At 39.8% G+C, this 24,884-nt stretch overlaps 1 protein-coding gene across 5 annotated transcripts in view; it reads right to left on the bottom strand.

Moving 5' to 3' along the window:
• Window positions 1–24,884, bottom strand: part of LOC131684598 (GTPase-activating protein) — a 128,686-nt gene that overhangs the window by 60,616 nt on the left and 43,186 nt on the right. For 3 of the 5 annotated variants that reach the window (XM_058967607.1, XM_058967610.1, XM_058967609.1), the window contains exon 2: window positions 24,095–24,819. In XM_058967607.1, the coding sequence (XP_058823590.1) occupies window positions 24,095–24,149 (55 nt within the window). In that variant the 5' untranslated portion in view covers window positions 24,150–24,819. The remainder of the gene's footprint in view (window positions 1–24,094; window positions 24,820–24,884) is intronic. The other 2 variants (XM_058967611.1, XM_058967612.1) reach the window with 1 other exon arrangement.

Genomic DNA, 24,884 nt, shown 5'->3' with positions numbered 1-24,884 from the left:
GAACGAAGAGAACTTTGTAGAAGACACCTAATTTCTTTCTCTCTTCATTGAAAAGATAGTGTTGGCGCCTTCTATGCGGTAACATGTAGAACTCAAATTTTTTAACCAAAACATTATTCGTACTATGTATTAAAATTCTCCTAACATGCTATTAAGCTAACCCTAACCATTATTTCACAAAAATATATAGTTCGTGAGAATCGGGCACTGATATACAAACATGCAGGGCCAGGCCCCATACAAAACTGATTCAGACACCCCGTCATCAAAAGTTTTATAGCTTCTTCTAACAAAATCGAAATGACTTGCAGTCTTCGAAAAAGTTGTGGACAATTAAATTACAACTGCTGAACAACTGCTAATTTTAAACTCGATCAGTGAAATTACACACCTAGAAAAAAAATCGTTTTTTTAAATTTACGTCTTCTGACCATAACATACACGAGCATCAAAAATGACATAGTTTTACGTTTGATTTTAGTTTTACATGTTGTTGAAGTTTGCGAGTCACGTAACTTTACTGCACATATGACGCTTGTTTAAAATGTGGAAGGGTGTAACTTTATGGCACTGCGCATGGAAAGTACATCTTTCATGTAGATTTAAACAGAACACGGTTATATTTCGCTATTTTGTCAATTACGGTTTGTTAGATTATGGCAAGTTTGGAATTACGTCAACGAGAAAATTCAGATTTTTTGGCGTGTATATTTTTGCGCTCACGGTTGGGATTTCGTATGGGGAAAACGACTTTTACGAAATCATTCTTCCAAAACTCGTCGAAAACTATTTTGTGAAAGTTGTTTTTCCCATACAAAATTCCATGCAAATTTTAAACAGTGGGCGCAAAAACATAGTTTCAGGGTTCGAGCCAAGAATTTGCACATTTGTTCTAGAAGCCAAAAGTTAAAGTTGCTCGGAGCAGGAATTTTATTTTTGTCCCATCCTACTGCACAGTAGTAACAATCGTGTAAATTTACGCCTTCTGGTCTGCAGGAGCATCAAAAATGACATAGTTTTATGTTTGATTTTAGTTTTACATGACGAAGAATTTCGTAAATCACGTAATTTTACTCCGCATATGGCGTTTGATCTGAATGGTAATAAGCAGGGATGGGAATTATCATTCATTCGCATGATTCTTGGCGAATCCGTTCATTGCATTGACAGCAGCCAGTCGTTCATTCACGGTCCGACTAAAACTCTCCAAATAAACACAACTGAACGTAGGTAGAGATGAGCTTCCGAAAAAGTGAGCCAGGTGAAAGAATGACACGTACTATGTTGAATGAAGAAGATTGTGGTTCTTTATTCGCGGATTGAATCGGAAGATTGAATTGTAAACATTCACAAGTGAATCAACTTTTAGTTCACAAATGAATGTGAGATTGTATTCTCCAGTTGGGTTAGGTCAACTTTATACTGCAAATGTACACTATAATCAATATTGGGAAGTATATTGCACTAGAATCCACTTGAAATTGATAATGTTATATGCACGGAATCGTTTTATGAAGTTATTTCTGGGCAAATGCATGCTTGTACATGACATACATGAAAATTGTATAATTAACAATTTAGTATTTTTTAAAAAAAACCATGTTAGGCTTTCTCGTTTGGTGGTGCTGTTAAATTCATTACTGTGTATACAGCAGGATGCATTTTAAAAATGTTCCTTTTGAAATTTTCGAGCATTAGCGGTGCTTGCTTATATTCACAATTCTCATCTGCTTTGCAGTGGAATTTTCTGCCCTCCTCCTGGATAACTTGCAACAGAATATATTTCTGGTTACAGCGTCTTTTTATTCTAAAAATTGTTTTTTTTCACCAGCACATTGCAAATTACTTGAAAAATTAGAGATCACCAAGTGAAAGTTTCAAAGGTCTATAAACACGAACGACAAGTTTTTTTTTATTAGAACGATCTGGTGAATGTTTTGAAAGGAATCTTTGTGAATGAAAGAATGCATTCATTTGAGATCCTTTCTGCTTTCATTCAAAACACTATATATGTAATGGAGAATGAATCGTTGCGTGAACACTAACACTGCCGTGCGCTGTCATTTTTTTCAGTTTTTTGTTTTGTTTCTCGCTTTCGCACGAATGCGTAACTCTGCACAAGAAGGGTTACCGAGATCAGGTTTCACAGTAGGAGCATGTTAGTGGATGATTTCAAATTGATCGTTTCGTGAAATGATTTTTCCCATGCCTAGTAATAAGTCCGCATGGAAAGCACTTTTTTCATGTACAACTAAACAGCACACGGTTCTATTTCGTCATTTCGTGTATTATACGGTTTACTAAATTATGTCGCGTTTGAAATTCCGTCAACGATAAAAATCCATTTTTGTGGCGGTTTGCAATATTAAATTTGCTATGTAATTTGCATTCCGACTTCGTCTCATTAGAATCCGACACTAACTTAGTTAACGGATCGACGCTAGTGTCAAAAAAACGGAGACACAATTTGTGTTCCTTAGCAAACCCCTAGTCAAGCGTGATGTCCCGCCAGAAAAAAAGCTCATTTTAAGCTGATGCGAACTAATGAAATCGAAACATTTGGTTTGGCTTAGCAGGCCAATGCAAGATGCACTATGCTATCTCCTTAGTGGAGAACAAATGCCAATTTTTTTTTCTCATCAGCTTAAAATGAGCTTCTTTTATGTTTATTACCTTCACCAACAGACCCTTGGCCCCAATGGTGGTTATTTATATTAACTACATTTCAAAATAGTCAATATTTTCGCTTTTATCAAATCCGTCACACTGTTGAGAATCCGCTGCAGTCCGATAATAGCGCTCTAGCGACCAACCTCTTCTGCGGCTGTAATTTTGCTGCCTACATTCTCATTTCTCTTTCAACGCTACTGTCGTTCGCTATTGCAGGCCGCCCAGCGTTGTACGGCAGTCTGTAAGCAAAGCAGTAACACGACAAAAAATACTGCTCCCAGTACAGCCACCAGACGCGAGCGGTACAGCTTCTCTTTTCTTATTTTGCACTTTTTAATATTTTTAATCTATTCAATATTTTCAATCACAAACGACAACAATGAGTGCGGTTCGTTTATGCCACGACCGGCATTAACGCTTTCGTGTGCGGGCCTCTCCCTTTGACTATGCAGAGAAAAGTGTACAAAGCGAGAGAACACTTACTTACTTTACTACGCTACACTCTCACCGAGCAGTCGGAGCACAGTAGCAAAACAAAAATGTATTCTACTGCTGTACGGGAAAATGTACTCGGTTTGGCTACCCTTCTGGCAAGAGCTGTAGTGATGCGTCGCTGTAGCAGGCTGTACGGCTTGTGCAAATGTAAATACACCGAAAAAAATGTAGTTTACCGGTACCTTTGGCATCCCTGCTGGCGACCATAGTTGGTTCTGCTGAACGGAACTCGCAGAAGAAAGTTATTGCGTAGAGCTTGAGCACGGGCTTGTAGATCCAGACGTCCGAGGATTGTGGGACAATCCACCCTGGCAAACAGTAAGTCCGCAACGAACAGGGCTAGAGATCAATTCCTCTGGATGCCTAGAGTGTCGAGCTGTATTAACTGACAACGGTTTTCGTAGCTCGGCAACTGAAATCTGTTTTGCCAAGGGATGTCGGAGTGCAATGCGCATGAATCGACGTTGGACGGCCTCGATTCTGTCAACGCCGTTCTGGTAGTGTGGATTCCAAACAGCAGAACAATATTCTAGTGTCGTGCGAACCAGTGCGCAATAGAGTGATTTTAAACAGTATACGTCTTTAAAGTTTTTCGCTATTCGGAAGATGAAGCCAAGCTGTCTTGGTGCCTTGTCCACGATGTATGAAGTATGTGTAAACTTCCTTAGTGTCCATTAAACTCCATTAACCCTAGAACGTTGCACATGCGTGTTCTATCATAGAACGTAGCACTAGGGTACAAATGTACCCCACGCGTTTAATTGCAATTTTTGCAGGTAAAAATGCAAGCAAAAGAAATGTATAATACATCATTTTCTTCGTTTTTTAATTCCGAAAACAGCTGTGTAAGTGAAAGTACGGAATTTATTGAATCAATGATACATAAATTGGCTTGAACAAAAAAGTGAAAAAATGGCGGTTTTGACTTTTTTCACAAAAATTATTATAACTTTGCGGATTTTTAACCGATTTGACAAAAATTAAATGATTCTAAAATTTAAAAAAAAAATAGTCTAGAAACGTAATGAAATGGAATTTCGATATTTGGAAGAGTGATTTTAAAAATCGGGTTTTGATAAAAAAAACTAAATGGGATGAAAATTAAAATGAAAAAAATATTTCTGACCAGTAGTACATTGGTAACACGCAACGTTACTATTACAGCAGTTACTATGCGCAAATTATACTAGTGAGCCATTGTTTTAAAAACTATAAAAAATAAACAATAAAACAATCAAAATCGGCAAAAATGAGAACGATTTTTTTCTACTTCAAAATTAAATTAATTTAATTGAATAAATGATTAAAAACGATTATCTAACACTAATTGTTACTTATGTAGTAAAACAACCAGTATTTAAACTGGCATTGTCACGTGTCACATTTGCACTGACAGAACGAAGCCTGACGAAACACTAACGGCAACCGTACACTGGGGTACAAATGTACCCAACGCCAAATTTGACACCTGCTCCCACGAAAGCTATAAGCAAACTGGCTATACCACCTTTTCCTACTCTTACTAGGAACTCTAAATTGAATCATGGTTAGGATCCCAGGTCGACAAATGCCGAATTCTCGTCTTCACACGGCTCCAAAGAAGGCGGGGGGTTTATTTGTACCCCAGTGAAAAGTTCTAGGGTTAAATGTTATATAAGATGGTAACCCGGACTCTTTTCGCTACTCATTCACATACTTCCAGAACGGCTTGGGCTTAGATTTCAGTTTACGCTTGACGTTTCACTGGTATCAAAAAAGGCGCTTCTGCTTTGCTGTTTGTATGCGTGGTTGAGTTGAAAGTAGTGGCTTCGTAATGCAAGTGCCTTATGTTTCGGGATTTTTTAAAAGGAAGGCCGTTTGACAGTTTTTAAACGTCTAAGGGCAGTTGGGGGCCATACACTAATTACGTAAGGGCATATGGGGGGAGGGGGAGTTTCAAAATATCTTACAAATTCTTATCTGAGGGGGAGGGAGGGTTTGTCCTTTCTTACGTAATATCATAAAACAAGTTTAAAAAATTAAATCCATAAGAAAAATATTCTTTTTAATAAGAAAATTTTCATTTGTGCCATATAATCCTTGTATATCAAACAACATGAGTAATTTCTTGGCTCTTGGTTGTACATTGTTCTGTTCGGGAACTGGAGTCACAATATGCCTTACAAGTTAAGAAGTGTTGATACCCTTCGTGTTGTTAGACCAACTTTGTCCTTTTCAAACGTTCGATTCAAACCCGCAAGGTATCTGGAAAATGTTCTAACATGCGATTGTCAAAGATCTTGAATGTCGAATATTTCCAGAGTGTGAACTGTATTTTATTTCAAGAAAATTCGAAGAATAAATTCATGCCAGAAGAGGTTATAAACTCTTTTAAATTCTACATCACAAGAAAATAGATTCAAAGGAAGTGGAGTATAGCACATAGATCTAAACACTGGTCGCAGTGGTTCGTCTCCAACAAAAAAGTGGAATATAGCAAAGCAGATCATGTGGACCAAATTGGAGTTACTGAATATCTGACAACAGTTATTTTTTCTACTGGGCGAGATTGGCATGCAATTGAAATTCTGCAGATGATAACAGTTAAATTTTGTCATGAGTTTTCTTGTAATAATTCTACACATATCGTTTTCGCTATCTCATTATTTGATGAATTAACAATTCGATTTTTTAATTACGATAATCATGATAAGATCTTATGTAGGGGGAGGGGGAGTTCACCAAAATCTTACGAACTTTTATCTGGGGGGGAGGGGGAGGTTGAAAAGCTCTAAAAAAGCCTTACGTAATTAGTGTACGGCCCCTTGGTTGCCAGGGAGGGTGTTTATTTGTGCTAATTGTTCGTTTTGGCACGTGACAGTCGATTAGGTAGTTAGGAATATTAGAAAACGTCATCGCTGCTTCGTTCGCGTCGTCATTATTATGATTTTCGTCCCAGTTTATATCCAATTTTTAAAATCGTAGACGATAGAGCTTGAGACGTCTTCAAAATTCACTCCTGGAGGTTACCAGCGAGTACAAGATGTAGTTGTGGATGATGACGCACATGCTGGACTAAAGGAGTCGGGGCAGTGCCGCAGTACGGAGCGTAGTCCCGGGCACTTACAAAGCAGAGGTACGTCCATTCTCGTTGATTACATTATTAATTTGCCGAAGATTTGTGCTGCTGTAGCTGTCCAGCATACAACTGGCATTGTTGCCTGGCACCACGTCAAGCCAGGTCAGTTGAAATCGCCCAGTATAAAAATATCATCAGACGGGGCGGCGATCGAGGTGATGAAAGAAACGGTGGAAAGATGTACATCGATCAGGCTGGAATCACGAGTTCTGTCAGGTGAAAAATACACAACACACAGGAACAGATTGCGATCGGCAAGTTCCACTGATATCAATACTTGCTCGGAGCTCGCCCACCGGTCATCGTTGATCACTCCGGCTGTTATACCATGGCGAACGGCGATAAGCACACCACCACCTGATGTCTTTTGGCTGTTAAGGGCGTTGCGCTGACAGCGGTAGACATCGAATGTTCAACCAAGCACCTGGCGAGACAAAGTACGGTTATCGAGCAACGTCTCGATCAAGGCGATGACATCATAACAGCGACCCGTGGTCGCGAGCAAAAAGCCGTGCGTTGATGAATTTAAGCCATCAACATTCTGGTAATAAACCTCGATGTTGGTGGAGGACGGATCAGATTCAGCACAGAGCGAAGCCATGTTGCCGTTTTGAGCGCGTTGAAAGGTTCTTTCATCAATCCCACAAACAGTACCGGATGACGGTCGCTTCGTCGACCGTGGTGAGGGATTTGAGGCATCCCGAATCAACTGCGTCGCGCCCCAGAAAACGACGATCGTCGTTTGCAAGATACATGGTTGACATCTGGTCACTAGATGTCGGAGCAAAAGGCAAATTGCTGAAAGCGAAGAATGTATCGGCACTTGAAGTGTTCGGATCAGATGAGTACTTGCCTTTTATGGCTGGTTTGAAGACCTTGTCACCCATCCCACACACAGGACCGGGACGACTGATGATCGCTGGCTGCAATTGCTCGACTGTGGCGGGGGGATCGAGGGCTTCCATAGTGTCAGCTGCGGTGCGTCCCAGTATGCGTTGAACCCCGTTGGCGCGACGCAGAGAACAGGATGGGGACGGTAGTAGCTTAAGGTGAGAGTAGGACGGTGAGCTAGAAGCGTGTATCGGTTCAACCGTTGCTTCGATACAATTTGTATAATAGCGGGGGTATCGAGGGCTTCCTTAGTGCCAACTGCGTTGCGTCCCAGTATGCGATCAGCATCGACACTCCTTCACAATGGCGGTGTAGCTTCATTTCTCGCGAGTCATTAAGCTTGACTAGGGGTTTGCTCAGGAACACAAACTGTGTCTCCGTTTTTTGGAACTACCGTCAATCCGGCGCTAGCTTAGTCCGTTAACTGAGTTAGTGTTGGATTCTGATAAGACGAAATCGAAACGCAAATTCCATAACTAATTTAGTTATAGGTTTAGTAATCGCGCAAAGATGGTTTTAAACAATTCTCCTTAATGGAGGAAAATCAGTGTTTACCAAAATTGTTCTCCACTAAGGAGAAATATAGCATAGTGCATAAAATATTGTTAAATTATTAAAAATGTGAATAATTTTGAGATTTTGTCCCGCTAGGCGACACTGTGCTGCGTGTTGGTATTACCCATTCATCAATTATTCGAATGTACGTATAGAGTAGGTTCTAATGACTCTGTGGTCAAGGAGTATTATATTACACGTAACGCTATGTTATAATTCATCAATGCTGTTTGCCTTTCTCCTATAGAAAGGTTATGCAATCACTCTGAACATCGTCAACTTAATCTCGGTAATTTTTTTTTGATTTACATAAGTTTTCTGTATTTGAACAGGGTCGTAGTTTGAGGGGACACGGTGAGGGCCCCTCCACATCACTCACCACCCTTCCTTAAACCGCCTTTCCCGCATCAAGTACCCCTCTACGCGAATAAAATTTTCTAATTCCTCTAGAATAAATTTTCCTAGTGGGTCTAAAAAATCAGTGCAAAATTTGATTTGAAATGATTTTGAGTTGCGAAACTAATTTAAAATTTCTCAACAAGTTGAAAATTTTTGGCGGGGTCCAAATCCCCGAACCCTCCTCCTGGATCCGCCGTTAGTTTCGAATGTTTCAGCGTCGAAATATAGCGACTCAAGTTTATAGCTGTCGATTCATTGTACGTATGTGTAAATCGCACTGAATATTTAATAGACATTTCCACCCTTATATTAAACATGGCTACGGAGGAGAATGACCCTTATGGATAAATGCTCTATAATAAATAACATCTAACATCTATATTAAACATAACCAGCCACGGAATCGTAGTTTGGATAAATGAGAAAGGCACAATTGCACCACTAGGTGGATTAAAACGGGTTTTTGTTAAAGTACCGTCAAGTCGCCAGTCGCCGTGCGTGCTCCATTCACCGTGCAGATTCAAAACCACGAAATTAATGGAACTAGTTCCCTAAAAACCACATCCTATCATTTTATCGTTTTATTGAAACATTTTAAATAAAAGTGAAATATAAATTTTAAATACACGGTTGATGGATCCCTTCATGTACAGTTAATGGTGCACAGAACAGTAACTGGTGACTATGACATGTTCCAAACAAATGTCCTAAACTCCTAATTCTCGTTTTGTTGCTAATAGTTTTATATTATTTCTAAGTTTTGACGTATTATGAAAATTATTTCACGGTGACTATGGGAGCAATTATCATTTTGATAAAAAATAGGCCTTGAAGTCGCGCCAAATCAGCTTAAACGCACAGTGACTTGACGGTAAATTGAATGGAAGCTTTCAGATTTTTACTATTCCGTAGTTTTTTTGACGTAAAATTTCAAACGGAAACCATCTAAATCATAAACTATAACTATAATAACAGTGAGCCCATTTTCAGAGGTTCTCAGAAATCTTCCGAGTCAGCATCGAACAATTTAAAAAATGCCCAGAGCCAAGACATTTTCTAACCAAACCAGAAAGCACATCTCAGAGCCGCATCATTTCCGAAACCCATTTCAATACCTACATATCAATGCGTAGACCCATTTCCCACAACAACAACAACAACAACAAGCCACTATCATTACAAGCAAAAGTGAAACTTTGCGCGCCTGGCACGGCACAATTATTTAATGGGAAAAACAATTACCAATTAAAACCTCGCCCTGTGTCGTCGCACCTTTTTTTTCCCGCGCCACTCTGTGATTGAAGCCATCACCGCGGGCACCGCGTGGAGGAAATGTTATAATTTTCTGAGCAATCATTACTACTGTGACCATGGAATCCATACTGTCAAGTCGACACGGCGCGGCTGCGGCTACAGTCTTCCGGGCGCAAAGGGCGCGCCAAACGCGCGGGAGAAGTCACTCCGATGTGTACTTACTGTATCATCCTCAATTAACATTTTGCACTAATTTTCCACTTTCCATTTCACTTTATTTAATTAATCCTTCGGCGGAACCAAATCCAGCTGCGTGCGGTTTAAGGTGAGGTAGGTGGAGGAAAAGAAGAAGTTCGTGCTTATCACGCCATGGTCATCGTCCACCGGATGGGTGAAGGCGGCGCGCGCGGTTGTGTAATTATTATATCTTCCATTCATGAAAAGGAAACATTTGCTAATTTTCTCTGCGGTCAGCCAAACAATGACTGACTGACGGATTGCTTACGCAATCACCGAGTAATCTTTGTTTTTCTCACTTTTAGTTTTATCTGACCGCAACAATAGGCCACAAAGTGCGCCACAATACGCCGAAAGCGGCGTCTGCTCAGTAATGGACTCGACGGCGGAAATCCCCTGCTTCCGAGGAGCCAGACCGTACAGTTCGTCGAAAATTTATGTGTGAATCCTCGTCGCTGCCCATTGGGGGGAGGGGGTATAATAGAAGTGGTCCGAGCGCACTTTCCAGCACTGCATTCGCCGAAACCCAAACACTCTCGGCGACATTGTCTGCGCGCTACTACATGTACCTATTCGTCATGCGGAAGCGTCGCGTGGGTGGCGTCGATTTCACTATCACTCATTGTGTGGCGTCCTGTTTAGCATTTTTCCGTTCCCAGTAGGTACGAGTTCCCATCGCCGTACTCGAAGGGAGGGAAGGTTTTGACTTCGTAGCCACAATCAGCGGACAGAGGGAGTGAAAGCGAAAGCTAACGAGACATTGAAAAGTGTCGCCGCATCAGGGGTCCCGCGCGGGTTGAAGAACCTTGGAGAATGCTATCAATTTTAGCTTTACATCCATCGGAAGGAGGCTAATCGAAAAGCGATTCCCAACGATGAAACTTTTATCCAATTTACCGTATGGCTACGTGGAAGCTGACGACAACGTCCGATCCCTACACTGAAAACCATTCGATGAAGAAAATAACAAAACAAATTCTTGTTTTCCTAATTAGTTGATTTCAACAGAAAAATGAAAAACGTAACTAAATTTTATCTTAATTTTGCGAGATTCTCAAATAATAGTTATTGAAAGTTATTATTGATTTTGATTCAAGACGCACATCATACGAAATGACAGCAAAGTAGCTAAGATGCACACTTTACTGAAATACATCAAGGTAGCGACAGCAACTATGTTCATACACGCTGGGCATAACGGTAAAGCACGTAGGTAGCTTTCTCAGCTTGGAAAGCTTGTTTTAGCCTGGACGCAACTACCTGAACACAAAAAAAAAACAGAAATTCAACTGACCTCATTTTGGTTTTACCTAGTTTTTCTTTAAAATATGTTTTTTTTAAAGGGATGATTTTTATTGACATTTTTTTCAATACATGTGTACTGAAAGTTGAAAGTATTGTCGAAAATTGTCAACATCATTCTATTTCGGATTTAGTCGATTATATAATAAAATTTCAAATATTAACAAATGTACTATGCAATATGATAATTATTTTTCATCTTTTGAGATTCCAAACTAGATGTGGAATAAGTATACCTTTCATCTAAAATTGAAATCATCAATCAATTACCAACAATCCTTGAATACCTTTGGCTATTTCGTCTCATTTAAGAGTGCAGTTTATAAAAAGATAACATTATGAAAACATAACTCTGTATTATATTTACGCGTGAATTACTGACATACAAAATATTTCAACAATTTAATTCCATACCTTTCATCCGTCGGTCGGTGAAACAAAACGTTTGAAATATCCTATGTTGTATTTTACGATGAAGCAGTTTAATTCAACAATAGGATTAGTTGAATTTCAGTCGTTTGGGTCTTGGCTAAAAATGTAGTGTAACGGCATATGCAATTGTGTCTGGATTAAAACAAGCGTTACAAGCTGAGACAAGCGTTTCAAGCTTTAGCTCAGGTAGCTTTTTAAGTTTTGTGCTTTAGCTTTTTAAGATTTGTGCTAGGCTGAAACGTTGTGTCCAGACTGAAACTGACAGCATCAAACCAACAACGTTGGATTATTGTTTTCAACAAAAATTTAGTTCGCCCAAATATTAACTAGACGAAACCAAAACCTCAACTAATTTTTTAGTTGAAATTGTGATGAATCGGTTTTCCGTGTATGATTTTAGATTAGTTGCTGAAATTTGGGAGACCTGGAATTTTGCATCATTCTTGGTCTGTCTGATTTTGTTCATTTTCTCATCTAGAAGATGCGGTGGTTGCTACAGTGTGATCCCACTAAGCTAGAACGTATAACAGGAGCGGATCCAGAAAAATATTTCGGAGGTGGTCCGAAATTTCGATTTTGAAATGTTCATTGTACAATACGTAATATGTAATTCCCTCATTTGATTAACACCAGTTTTGGAGGTCTAATCTCGGTTTTTACTCTTCGTCATTTTGCGCAAAATGTTGCGGACTAAACGACGAATTATGTGTCGCTGTTGTTAACAAGTCTAATTTATTTTGGATGTGTAACACCTGCAAAAATATCATGGACAAAGCACGTTTTCGTAACGCATTAGTGTCCGTTGAGTCCGCAAACCAAATGGTGATCGAGGAGCTTAAAAATTCAATTCGCAACGACATACTGGAGGAATTAAAGGTAGAAATTCGGACCAATTTCAAAACGTTGATCGACGCTGTACCAAAAACGCCGATTCCTGGACCGCGACAATTTTCCTTTAATTCTGCTAAAAGAAAGAGACAACGACAATACAGGCTCCAATCCTTCTAAGCTGCTACGTGGTACTGATGCCGCTGGTTCATTGACACCATCCATCGCTGTGAATCGTGAAGATAAAAAATTTTGGTTGTACCTGTCAGGAATTTCGCCCGATGTCCCTGATGAAAGCGGATAGCTGCGGATAAACTCGGAAATTCGAACATCACTGTCGTCAAGTTGGTCCCTCGTGGCAGAGATCCTAGAACGCTGAATTTTGTCTCCTACAAAGTTGGCATGCCCACTGATCTCAAAGAAAAGGCTATGACGGCGTCTACATGGCCAGTTGGCATTGCTTATCATGAATTTGAAGAGAAGTCGGATTCCAGAAAGGTTTTTTGGAAACCGAATGCGCCCGACTCAGCAACAATGACTGCTTCCACTGCTCTTCGCCCTCCTCCCAACTAGTTACATTGCCTGTTTCACATCCTGTATTGTCTGTTCCCGAAGTTACCGCACATTCCGAGCAGTTTCTTTCTGTTTACTACCAGAACGTGCGAGGAATGAGAACGAAAACACAAGAATTCCATCTAGCGCTTTCTTCTAGTGACTACGACGTCATTGTCCTTACGGAAACCTGGCTGCGCGAAGACGTATTAAACGCTGAGCTCTCGTCGAACTACGTAATATATCGCTGCGATCGCAACTCAACAACCATTCATCTGCGTCGAGGAGGTGGCGTCCTCGTAGGTTCGCGGTAAAGAACAACCTCGTAGGCTCGCAGCTAAGCTTGTCTGGAATTGAACGCCTGGAGCAAATCGCCGTGCGTATCGCCCTCCCGAATCAATCTGTATATATTAGCTGTGTTTATCTCAGGCCAAGTAGTGATCCGGATTTGTATCACGCGCACGCTAATGCCGTTCAAACAATTCTAGACAATGCTGGCAGCACCGACACTGTTCTCGTCTTTGGAGACTACAATCTTCCGCGCCTTCAGTGGTCGCTCGATAATGCTCATTGACGAATGTGAACGGGAGGATCTTGACGAAGCAGTCGCGCTGTTTTATGGCAAAGTATATGACATACTCCGCCTAAAGGTTCCACTGAAACGAGTCAACAGGAGGGTGGATTTCAAATTTCCATGGTGGAACGCTGAGATTCGCCGTTTGCGTAATGCCCTGCGAAAACGACGCCAGCGTTATTTCCGCCATAAATCAGACGAAAACAAAGTTACTCTTCGACGGATAGAACTGCAATACGAAACGGCCCGGAATTCTGCTTTTCGTGAGTATTTGAATCATGTGCAAAATAGCCTTCGCGATCATCCCGCAACATTTTGAAAATTTTTTAGCAGCAAAAAAAGATCTGGTAGTACTCCCACTGACGTTTTCCTTGGAAACGCAAGCGCGCAATCTCCAGCTGATACCGTAAATTTGTTTGCTGATTTCTTTCGAGGAGTGTTTAGAAGCGACTATACCGTCTCTTCGAAAGAGTATTTGGAAACATTACCATCGTACAACATAAATCTCCCCCGTCCCACTGTAAGCCGAGCTGACGTCTTGAAGGCTCTGACTGCTGTTGATTCGTCGAAAGGGCCTGGCTCCGATCATCTCTCACCCCAATTTGTAAAAAGCTGCGCCCACGTGCTGTCTCTTCCAGTATGCATCATTTTCAATCGCTCTCTCGCTGAAGGCATTTTTCCTATCGCCCTGAAAGAAGCTGCTATCGTTCCCATTCACAAGGCTGGAAATATTCACAACGTCGAAAATTACAGAGGTATCTCATTATTAAACTGTCTCTCCAAAGTTCTCGAAAAGCTGGTCTACAACGTCACGTATGCAGCTGCATGCCACATTATCTCGGAGTATCAATACGGGTTTGTCACAAAACGATCAACAACTTCTAACCTGATAGCTTACACTTCTAAGTTGTTTCCCGCCGTCGAGAAGCGTCATCAGGTGGACGCAATTTACGTCGATTTCTCAAAAACTTTCGACAAAGTACCGCACAACATCGCAATCTTGAAATTAAAGCGTTTGGGATTTCCCACCTGGCTGACTAACTGGTTGCAGCCGTATCTTTCCGATCGCTCGTCATTCGTGAGTATAAAAAAACATGCGCTCAAGCACATTCAGAACACCCACAGGTGTCCCGCAAGGCAGTCATCTGGGCCCGCTTATTTTTATTCTGTTTATTAACGATATCTGTAGTCGGATCAGGTCTGGGAAATTGCTGTACGCGGACGATCTCAAAATCTTCCGAACTATCGCTTCTGCACTTGACACCGTAGTGCTTCAAGAAGATATCTGTACTATTCAAGAATGGTGCAAGCTTAACGGAATGGAAGTCAACGTTAATAAATGCAAAGTGATCAGTTTCGGACGCTTGCTTACTCCAGGACGTTATGAATACAACCTAAAAGGAAGAACAATTGAAAGCGTCGACTCGATCCGTGACTTGGGAGTGCTCTTCAATAGGAAGTTGAGCTTTTCCGACCATATCACCGCGACAACTGCTAAGGCTTTCGGAATACTGGGCTTCTTAAAGAGGAACACGGCGGACTTCGATGATTTCTACGCACTAAAAGCACTTTAGCAAAGACAAATGACTTTACTGTGCCCTGATCAGAAGTGTTCTGGAGTATGCTGTACAAGTGTGGACGCCATACCATGCCGTACAAATTGGCCGACTAGAGCGTATACAAAGATGTTTTGTGCGATTCGCCCTCAGGAAACTTCCATGAAATGATCCAGTTGTGTTGCCTCCTTATGCCGATAGATGCATGCTACTCGGTCTGCAGACTCTGGCGACTCGCCGTATCCTCCTGCAAAGAGTTTTTGTTTTCGACTTGCTGTCAGGTAATATCGACAGTCCCGATCTTCTGTCGGGTGTTAATTTGTATGCGCCTCCTCGTGTTATCCACAACCCCACTCTGTGGTAGATCCCTAAACACCGTACTTCATATGGACAAAATAATCCACTGGAAAGATGTTGCCGCAGATTTAACGAAGCTTCTTCAGTGTATGATTTTAACGTTTCCAAGCATAGATATAAGATATTAATAAGAAATATATAGTTTTAAAATGTGTCTGTACGGTGTATACCAAAGATAAGGTAAATAAAATAAATAATCTAGTTTGGAATGGTTTTGAGTTTAGAACGAATTTAAAATAGAAAAAATTTTACAATTTCTCAAGAAGTTGAAAATTTTCGACGCCCAGGACCCTTCCCCTGGATCAGCCACTGACGTATAATTAGTATGGAACTTTTTACCAAAACCACGTGGACTTTACCTTGTAATTGAGAACTCCACACTGTGCTATAGAAATTAAGAGAAATGAACATACTTCTCGGCTGTCAACTTTCGAAATATCGAGCTGTCAATACAAATCAAATTGCGCTAAATCACTTTCCGGAAAAAAAAATCATTAAGTGTTAATTTTCAATTCGCCCTGACCATGGATGGAAATCATTTCTCTAGCTTTTAGACCCGGCGCTTGCTTTTGATTTTTCTTTGTGCCAGAGTTACATTGAAACAAATACCGCGTTTTTCGGTAGATATTTAATTGCAATGATTACGCTTCCGCCAGCCATTACCCACCACACCAAGGCTGCCTGCACAATGCAACCAGTTACAAATCGGCAACTGCCATTTGGCTGCTAGGCACACTTTTGCTCGCGCTATTTTGCCTTGGCTTGGCAAACAGAGCTAAAAACCACAGTCGGAAAATCGACCGATCCGGACCCCATTCATCAGCAACCGCTGCGTGGGTAGTTTTTGTTTCGAGCTCGTGCCACGCCTAATCGAACATCATTACCGTCACCGTCGTCAACATTACCACCTACCGCGCGTGACTGGCTGTTTAATAAGTGGCTATTGAGCAGCACCACTCACCGTTCAAGAGAGTAGCGTAAGCACCACCCCGATCGTGCCCCGTGATTGCGCCGAATGAAGTAATATTTGAAACTTCCTCCGAAAGTGCGTCGACCGCTGACCGCTGCAAGACGTGCAATTTTCAGCTCTATAGTGTAAGCATCTTCAATTACCTACGGGTGCAATTGTGCGGAACGCAATTAAAATATTTTTTAAGCTTGCCTCGGATAGAGAGGGAGGAAAAAAACGAAGCTCGTGCCAGTTCTTTTATTTGTGGCGTTGTAGAAGCGTTGGAAAGCGTACTGAGGCGAGTCGAATTGACTAATTTGAAAGAGCAGTTTTCCTAGGCAAATAATGAAAGCATACCCCGGTCGGCACGCGGATTGCTGCAATATTGTTCAAAGTTTCTAGTTTTTTTTTTTCAAAACTAAGCAAGTCATAATTCGTGTCGGTACTATTTTCTTTTCGTGTTTCGAGGTCCAATAGAAGGTCAATGGTGGTCTCTGCAGCTGATGCATGCGCGAGGAAGTTGCGTTTTTGACGCTTTGTAGAACAAATTGTACTATCTAAACGATTCAGAGTAACACGTTCTGGATTGTGATTCAAGCTGCGAAAGCGATTGATTATGTAGGTGTAATTTATTAAAACTTCACTAACTGGAATGCAATGGATTCTCTGCGTGCTTGCCACACCGAGCCCTTGCTATTCAAAATCTTCGCTTATTGGATAAAGGGGTCCTTGAAACAGCGTACCCCTGCTTCAGTAGATGCACACCCGAACAACTCAAATCGGTGACCTCTCCGTCGATCTCAACTTGGTGGGCGGGTATATGTACTTGATAGTCCTATATAAAATATTTGTCGACAGATATGTCATTTGTTTGCTTTATATTGGATATTACAACGCTGGGTGAACTTTCGAGAATGCCTTGTGGTATCCGTCGGCTGAAATCTCTCGCAGTGTTCTAGCAAAGAATTTACGAACTAGATCTCTGTTCCCATGTCGTAAGAGGCGACTAACAACAGCTGTGGCTGTGGTCATCTGGGAGGTTGATAACAGTTTATTAGCTTTCTCCGGACAAAACCAGCCTAGAGGCCGTGTGGTATCCGGCGAGTTGAAGTATCTTAGCCAAAAACTGATCCACTGGGTTCCTGCTTAAATGTCGTAAGAAGCGACTCTTCGAATCAAGGTGTTACCGTTGCTGTGTCAAACGAATCTATGACACTGGACATTTGTTTCTTCGCAAATCATGGGATTCAACGTGGTTCAATCTTCTAGTTGCTGTACAATAAGTGCTGATGATGGAATGTGTAGCATTGTGATCGAGTATGGTTAGAATAGCTCAAATTAATCTTCAACATACACGTACAGTAAATATGAATCTATCCCGACTTGTACAGGAAGAAGAAGCTTCCAAAGATTTGGTTTAAGAACTGTATTTCCAAAAAGGAAACTTCCATTTTGAAAAGCTACTTAACCACGTCTTCGTAATTTTCAATAAAATTGGCATGATAAATCCACGTGAAGTACTTCGTGCCTATATATTCGCGAGCAGTGCTATTAGCGCATGTCCTATATCCAAACTCACAATTCGCGATATTTGAGCTGTCAGTGCCAGGGTTGTTACGGAAGACGACAAAATAAAAACGCGCCAAATCCGCGCGGTTCTCGTACCAAATAAATATGGTTTTTATTTGAGAATTTTAGGAAACTTCTCATGTACTGTTCACCATTTTGTATTAATAAGCCAAACTTATCGTGTCTTGCTACTTGAAAATATTCCTAACTTTCAGAGTTATTTTGAAATATTACAACGCAAAATATTTTCGACACAATGTTATAATTGTTGTATTAACGAATGTAATTTGTATCGATTCTGGCACCTGTTTGATTTTGATATGTCGATATTGAGAATACAAACCACATTCGTTCCAAATTGCGATTCGTCAAATTGCAAAATAAGGCTAAATAACGAAAATAATATTCACAATGGGCAATGGGCAACGAAAATTCTGATTGCTTTCTTCTAATTGCACCATCTGATCGTGCATCCAGATGCTTCTCTTTCGACTAGCGAACGATGAATGAAGCACTTAGCACAAAAATGCATGCATGATATTTATATAACTTCCCAATATTCGATTAGGTCTCTTAGGTGCACTATATTGACGGCTCTGCCAGAACTAACGAATATCGGGTGTTTCGCGTAGCTTTCGGTATTTTTTGCGCTACCCACAAAATATAAAATTGGTGACTATTTTATCAACTTTAAAATCATGACCAACCATTTTAGATTCCTATGAAACTTTACACGTTTCACCGGCATAGAAGACTAAGCATTTTTCACAATCAGTAAAATTATTTCGACTCAAGAGCATTTTTTTAAAAGAGCGTAGACATTTCTACGTGCATTCACTACTGTATTTTATACAGCAAAACTTTCGGAGAACGAGTTACAAATAATGAATATTTCTGTGCGAAAAATATATACACTGAAAAAAATGTTGTGTCAATTTTCACAAAAACAAAAATTTTTGTTCAAAATTTAAATTGCAAAAAACCCATTTTTTCAATTTTTTAATATTTTGTCAATAAAATCCTAAAGAGAAAAGAAACATTTTGAATGTGATTGTATGATGGAGAACTTATCGGTAAATTTTTTTTTCAACTATAACTTTACACTAGTTTTTAAATTTCATACTGAATGACATACAAAACTGTATTTTAAGTACAGAATATAATTCTAAGTATCGTTTTAAAAATGCTTTTAACAAAAATCTTCCAAAATGCAATAGTTTTCAAGATATTTGGAATTGTTTCCCCTAAAAATAGTTAATTCGTGTTATTATGCCCTTTTTAAAAGTTATTCACGTTACCCCATCATAAAAAGCCAAAAATCTAATATTTGTCGTTTTAAAGTCGTAAAAGAAACTTTTTCAGCATATTTCGATCATGGAGAAGCTTTAAATAAAAAAGTTTTCCTAACAACAACTTTCGACATATTTTTATAATTCATACTAATTGCAGTAAACAAATGCAATGGAAAATAATAACAATAAATTCAAAATTGTAGTAGTTCTCGAGATATTTAAAATTTTGTTTTAACAGCACAATTATTATATTGAGCTACGACCTTTTCAGAAGTTATTCGCGTTTCTCCATTAACAACAATAGGTTTTTCAAAAGTCCCATAACATTTCATATAACTTTCTCTTTGACATAAAGGCGATATTGAAAACCATTTGAAAGCTACATGAAAACAAACAAAATATGGTCGAACTATTTAGTTTAATCATCAGACCATATGGCTGAATAGTATTTTGATTGTTTTCGTGTAGTTTTACAATATCGTCTTTATGTCAAAAAGAAAGCTAAAGAAAATGTTTTGGGCCTTTTGAAAAACCTATTGTTGTTGATGGAGAAACGCGAACAACTTCTTCTTCGTAATAAAATAAAGTAATTGTGTTGTTGAAACAAAATTTAAAATATCTCGAGAACTACAACAGTTTTGAAAATTTTTGTTATTAGCATTTTGATTTAAAATTGCGTTTAGAATCATATTCAAAAAGAAATTGTATTTTTTGCTGCAAATAGGGTGAATTATAAAAATATGTCAAAAGTTGTTGTTAGGAAAGCTTTTGTATTGAAAGCTTCTCCAAGATCCAAATATGCTGAAAAAGGTTCTTTTGCGTCATTAAAACGATAAACATTGGATTTCTAACATTTTATGATGGAGTAACGCGAATAACTTTTAAAAAGGGCATAATCACACGAATTTACTATTTTAGTGGGAAAAATTTCAAATAACTCGAAAACTATCGCATTTTGGAAGATTTTTGATAAAATCATTTTAATTTAATACGATACTTAGAATTATATTCTGTAATAAAATTACAGTTCTGTATGTCATTCAGTATGAAATTTAAAAACATGCATAAAGTTATTGTTAGAAAACCTTTTTTACCGATGACAACATTTTTTTCAGTGTATATTTTTCATAAAGAAATATTCATTCCCTGTAACTAGTTCTAAGAAAGTTTTGCTGTATAAAGTACAGAAATCGACCAAAATAATTTTGAAATTAATGCACGTAGAAATGTCTACGCCCTTTTGAAAAATTGCACTTGTATCAAAATATTGCAATTGTCAGCAAAAATCATGGAGACTCATAAGCCGAACACAATTTCAAAGTTTCGTTCGAATCGACGATGGTCATATTTTGTGGTCGACCGGTTTCTCGTGGAATCCCTCATGTTATGCAATCTTAAATTCCCATAGGGAAAATTGGACTGAACCACTTTGTGCATTGAGGGCACAAAACCTAACTTAAAGGGCGAACACGAAATTATTGCGACACATTCAACAAGGCATAACTTTTTTACCATTGGGTAAAAATCAACCAAATTTTGCACACATTCTCATTGATGTGTATTGTTTACATGCTGTCAAACTCGATGTCGTGTTTTTCGATTCAATGAAAATGGAGGTGAACCAACGCGAGTCGAGAGAACAAATTCTTTCCAAACACCTGGAATTTCCTGACCTGTCGCACCGGCAGTTGGGAAAAATGTTGAACATTCACCATTCAACCGTCTCCAGCCAGAGTGCTGAAGCGGTTCCAGGAGCGGTTGACGTTGGACCACGGCAAAGGAGCTGGAAGAAAACCGGGACCGGAGAACAAAAAGATGGAGGGAAAGGTGAAGCGGATGATTAAAGTAAATCCCAACGTCTCAAGCCGTGATTTGGCTAAAAAGATCGGCATGTCGCAGAGCTACGTCCAGAATGCAAAGAAGAGAGCTGGACCACATACATACAAGGTAAAGAACTTCCCAAACCATGATGAGCGGCAACAATCGACAGCTAAAACTCGGGCACGGAAGCTCTACGAGAAGATGCTGACAAAATATGACTGCTGTGTGATGGACGACGAAACGTATATAAAAGCCGATTTTAAGCAAATTCCGGGGTTGGAGTTTTTCACCGACAAGAGCAAGTTCTATGTGGACGACAAATTTAAGAAGAAGAAAATGTCGAAGTTCGCCTCCAAATATCTCATTTGGCAGGTCATCTTCTCTTGCGGACTGAGGAGTGAGCCTTTCGTGACAAAGGGCACAGTAAATGGCGAGATCTACAAATCTGAGTGCCTCGAGAAGCTCCTTTTGCCGTTCTTGCAGCAGCACGACGAAGCTCCGCTATTTTGGCCAGATTTGGCATCATGCCGCTATTCTAAAAGTGTCCTGGAGTGGTATGAGGCCAATTCTGTCCATGTTGTTCCAAAGGACATGAATCCGCCAAACTGTGCGGAGCTGCGCCCGGTGGAGCAGTACTGGGCAATGATGAAGCGGGAACTTCGGAAGAGCAAGAAGACAGTCAAAGACGAGAAGGACATGTTAAGAAAATGGAAAAAAAACTGAGAAACTGGTACCGGATGACACTGTAAAGACTTTGATGGAGGGTATCAAGCGAAAATGCGTTCAATTTTACACTCAAGGCTCCATCGATTAACTTTTCTTTTGATTTTTGAAGTAAATATATGTATAGAGCTACCTTAAAATTTTGGTTTGATTTTAAACATTATAAGAAAATTGGCATGACATTTTTGGTGTCTCAATAATTTTGTGTTCGCCCTTTGAGTTTTATTTTTTGTGTTTCGAATTCATCTCGTCAGTAACTAGCACCATCGATTTCGTAGTTTTGGAATGGCAGGTAACACCGCCAATCATGTTTCTCCAGAGACGTTCTAAAAAAGCTTCGCCTCCGAGTTGTCTGTCAATATTTTGGCATAGAAAAATTACAGCATGTTATTGAAATGATATACTACAATGTACAAAAGTTTTGATCAATTTGTTTCACGCAAAGTTCTAAAAAAAATTGACAAAAAAGTGTGTTTTTCAACGTAGGCATTATAATGTCAGAGGCGGTTTTATTTATTGATACTGAAAGCTACCACGTTTCACGTTTCAAACCGTTTTAAAAGTTAAACTGATTTACTGAGAGCTTGTACGTCGTGGAACATACACACCAAAAAATAATGAAATTTAAACGACATGTAAATCAATACGAATGTAAACATACAAAGATTGAATCAAAAATTTTATTGAAAATTACGTTAAAATAAATGCACTCAATTGGAGCACCAAAAAGCATACAATTTTACACTTTCATTCGTGTAATATTACATGTCATTAATTTTACAGCAATATTTGAGTAAAAATACATTGAAGTGCATTGGTTTTCCGTTTAAAGAAACTTTAATTTTCAATCCACGTGTAAAATTATAATAAAATTCGTTGAAGTCATGTGTTTTTGTGGTAAAACTTAATTTCACATTTATATTCATGCTCGAAATATGTGCATGAAAATAAACTTAAAATTACAAAAAAAAAATTTCTGTGTGCAGCAAAAAAATGCGTACAGTAGAAATGTGATATTGTACGACAAATGAAACTACACCCTTGGATTCAGCACTCGAAAGAACATTGTAAATGGCGCTCGATGATTGAGGGTGAAATAAGGCAAAATTAGCCCTTTAAGCCCTTTCCACATTTTGAAACTAGCATCATTTCATTTCCCAGATTTTTCCTCAAGAAGTCATTTTTGTGGTCTCTAAAGCAGCGGTTGACAATAAGTTGAAGTCCATATTGCGCATTGTACTGTGTAGTATTTTGAACAAAACGGACTTCCAGGTGCGTTACAGATGGACAATGGTTCATCAAGCCCAAATTTGACCAAAAGAAACAGCCCATTAGAAGACCACCTAACTAACGAATTTTGAAGATTAGCGGCACTATCTAGGGAAATCTTCTCGCTCGAGACATCAAAAAACGAGAAGGGCCTGTTTGTAGTAATACCGTCACAAATATAAACTAAATAACACATTTATCTACACGCATCATTTCCTCTCACTTTGGAGTCTACTTTGCGAACAATTTATATCTCTACCCCGTAAACTTTGCCTCGCGGGTTGCGGCTTGCTGATAACTTTTGTACCAACGAGTGTACATATATTCCGTCGATCGCCCAAAATACAGCTGGATCCTTCGTTTTGTTTTGGCACTTCGCATCCAATTAACTGATGTTCCGCATTCCATCCGTTATCGGTTTCTCAATTATTACTGGTGGAATGCGAACTCAATTTTCAGTTTGCACAGCGCAACGATCGCAAAACAGCTCATTTCGGCCTGTCTTCAAGGCGGTACAAAAACCATCGACAGGGAGCTATCACGAATGAATATATAAAAAAAAACTTCTTCTAGGTCAGCAGCCCGACTCCCAATCCTCACTTACTGTACTGACCGGGGGGCACTTACACGCACACCGTGCCCTACCCTGCGGATGGTGCACCGCATCGGGTCGGGATGTATGACCAACCCGCACTTCCTGTCGATGCAGCTGCCCCGACAAAAATTTCGTTCGTTCCCACGAGGAGCGAGACCAGAAAATCAGGATTATTTCACCACCTGTTCCCAAACAGGGCTTCTGCTTCCTGCCTTACGTGAAGAGTGTGCGCGGGTATGTGTGTTAGTGTTGGTGTTTTTGTCACTCATTGAGTAATTCACCGTTCTGGGCGATTAATAGTTTTTCGGTCGATTTTCGTTCGCTCGCTCTTTCCCATATTCTCTCTCTCTCTCTTTCTCTGTTGACATTCAATTTAACCAACACTGTTAGAAATGCATGTTGTTCTGCTGAAAGGCACTTTTCGATATGATTGTGTGGGTAGACTTGCTTCCAGAGATCTACTGCTGAAGGCCGGAAGGCAGAAGAGCGCTACAGATTTCTTTGGAGAAAATCTTAGTATTGTTTCTGGCTTAAGCCTACCGTTTCACCTGCCTGGGCAGGCGTGGAAAGTATTCACACTATTGTATTCTCACTTGGCACAGTTTCTAGTATCGATTATGTACAACATTGCAAGATAAAAGCACAACACAACTCACCTATTTTTATTTTTAATTGCTCCTCAACACGAGCTTTGCGTGTGTCGACAGCCATATTGAATCCATAACTAGACTGCGAATATGTATACACAAAACTGCTGCCGCTGCTGCTTCGAAAGAATGAATTGAAACTTGTATGCGTGCGATCACTGCTGTATGAATCAATTACCCACACTGCCACTAAAACACACTCGCAGTACTTTATTCATAACAAATCACGAACGGTTTATTTTTTCTTTTCCTTTGCTCTGTGCGCACACATTCCAGCACACTAGCGAAACTGTTTAATTCAGAAATTTCTAATATCACCAACACACACCTCAATGAGGAACACCACTACCACAGGCTCCCAAGGGCTACAATTGCACAACTAGTATAATGTTGGAACCCCCGTATGGGACACTGTCCTGACGGGTACACACAGAAAGGGCAGGATGTTAGCACTAACCAACCGTCGTTCGTCTTTCCACCTCTTCCTCCGGCACTGTTGCAACTCCGGATTCGTCTTTAATTTGTTTTCTTTTTCTACTCGTCCGGCGTTTCGAGGTACTTCATCGCTCTTTAAAGGTGTTTCCAGTTCTTTCTTTCCAGCACGCACCTACGGGTCGGCACACTGTATCACTGGAAAATGTGTCGTAATGCTCCTTCTCTGCTCGAGCTGCATGGTATTACCACCCGCGCACGTTCCGGAACGAATAGACTGCACTGCATACATTAATTCACGGCTGAAATGAAAGAAAGAGCAAAGCAGGAAAAAATATGCAAATTAGTATTTCGAGGTCTTCACATT

The sequence above is a fragment of the Topomyia yanbarensis genome, chromosome 2 (assembly GCF_030247195.1).
Source record: "Topomyia yanbarensis strain Yona2022 chromosome 2, ASM3024719v1, whole genome shotgun sequence".
Classification (NCBI taxonomy): Eukaryota; Metazoa; Arthropoda; class Insecta; order Diptera; family Culicidae; genus Topomyia; species Topomyia yanbarensis.
Note: the sequence above shows the minus strand (reverse complement) of the source record. Positions and strands in the feature narration are given on the sequence as shown.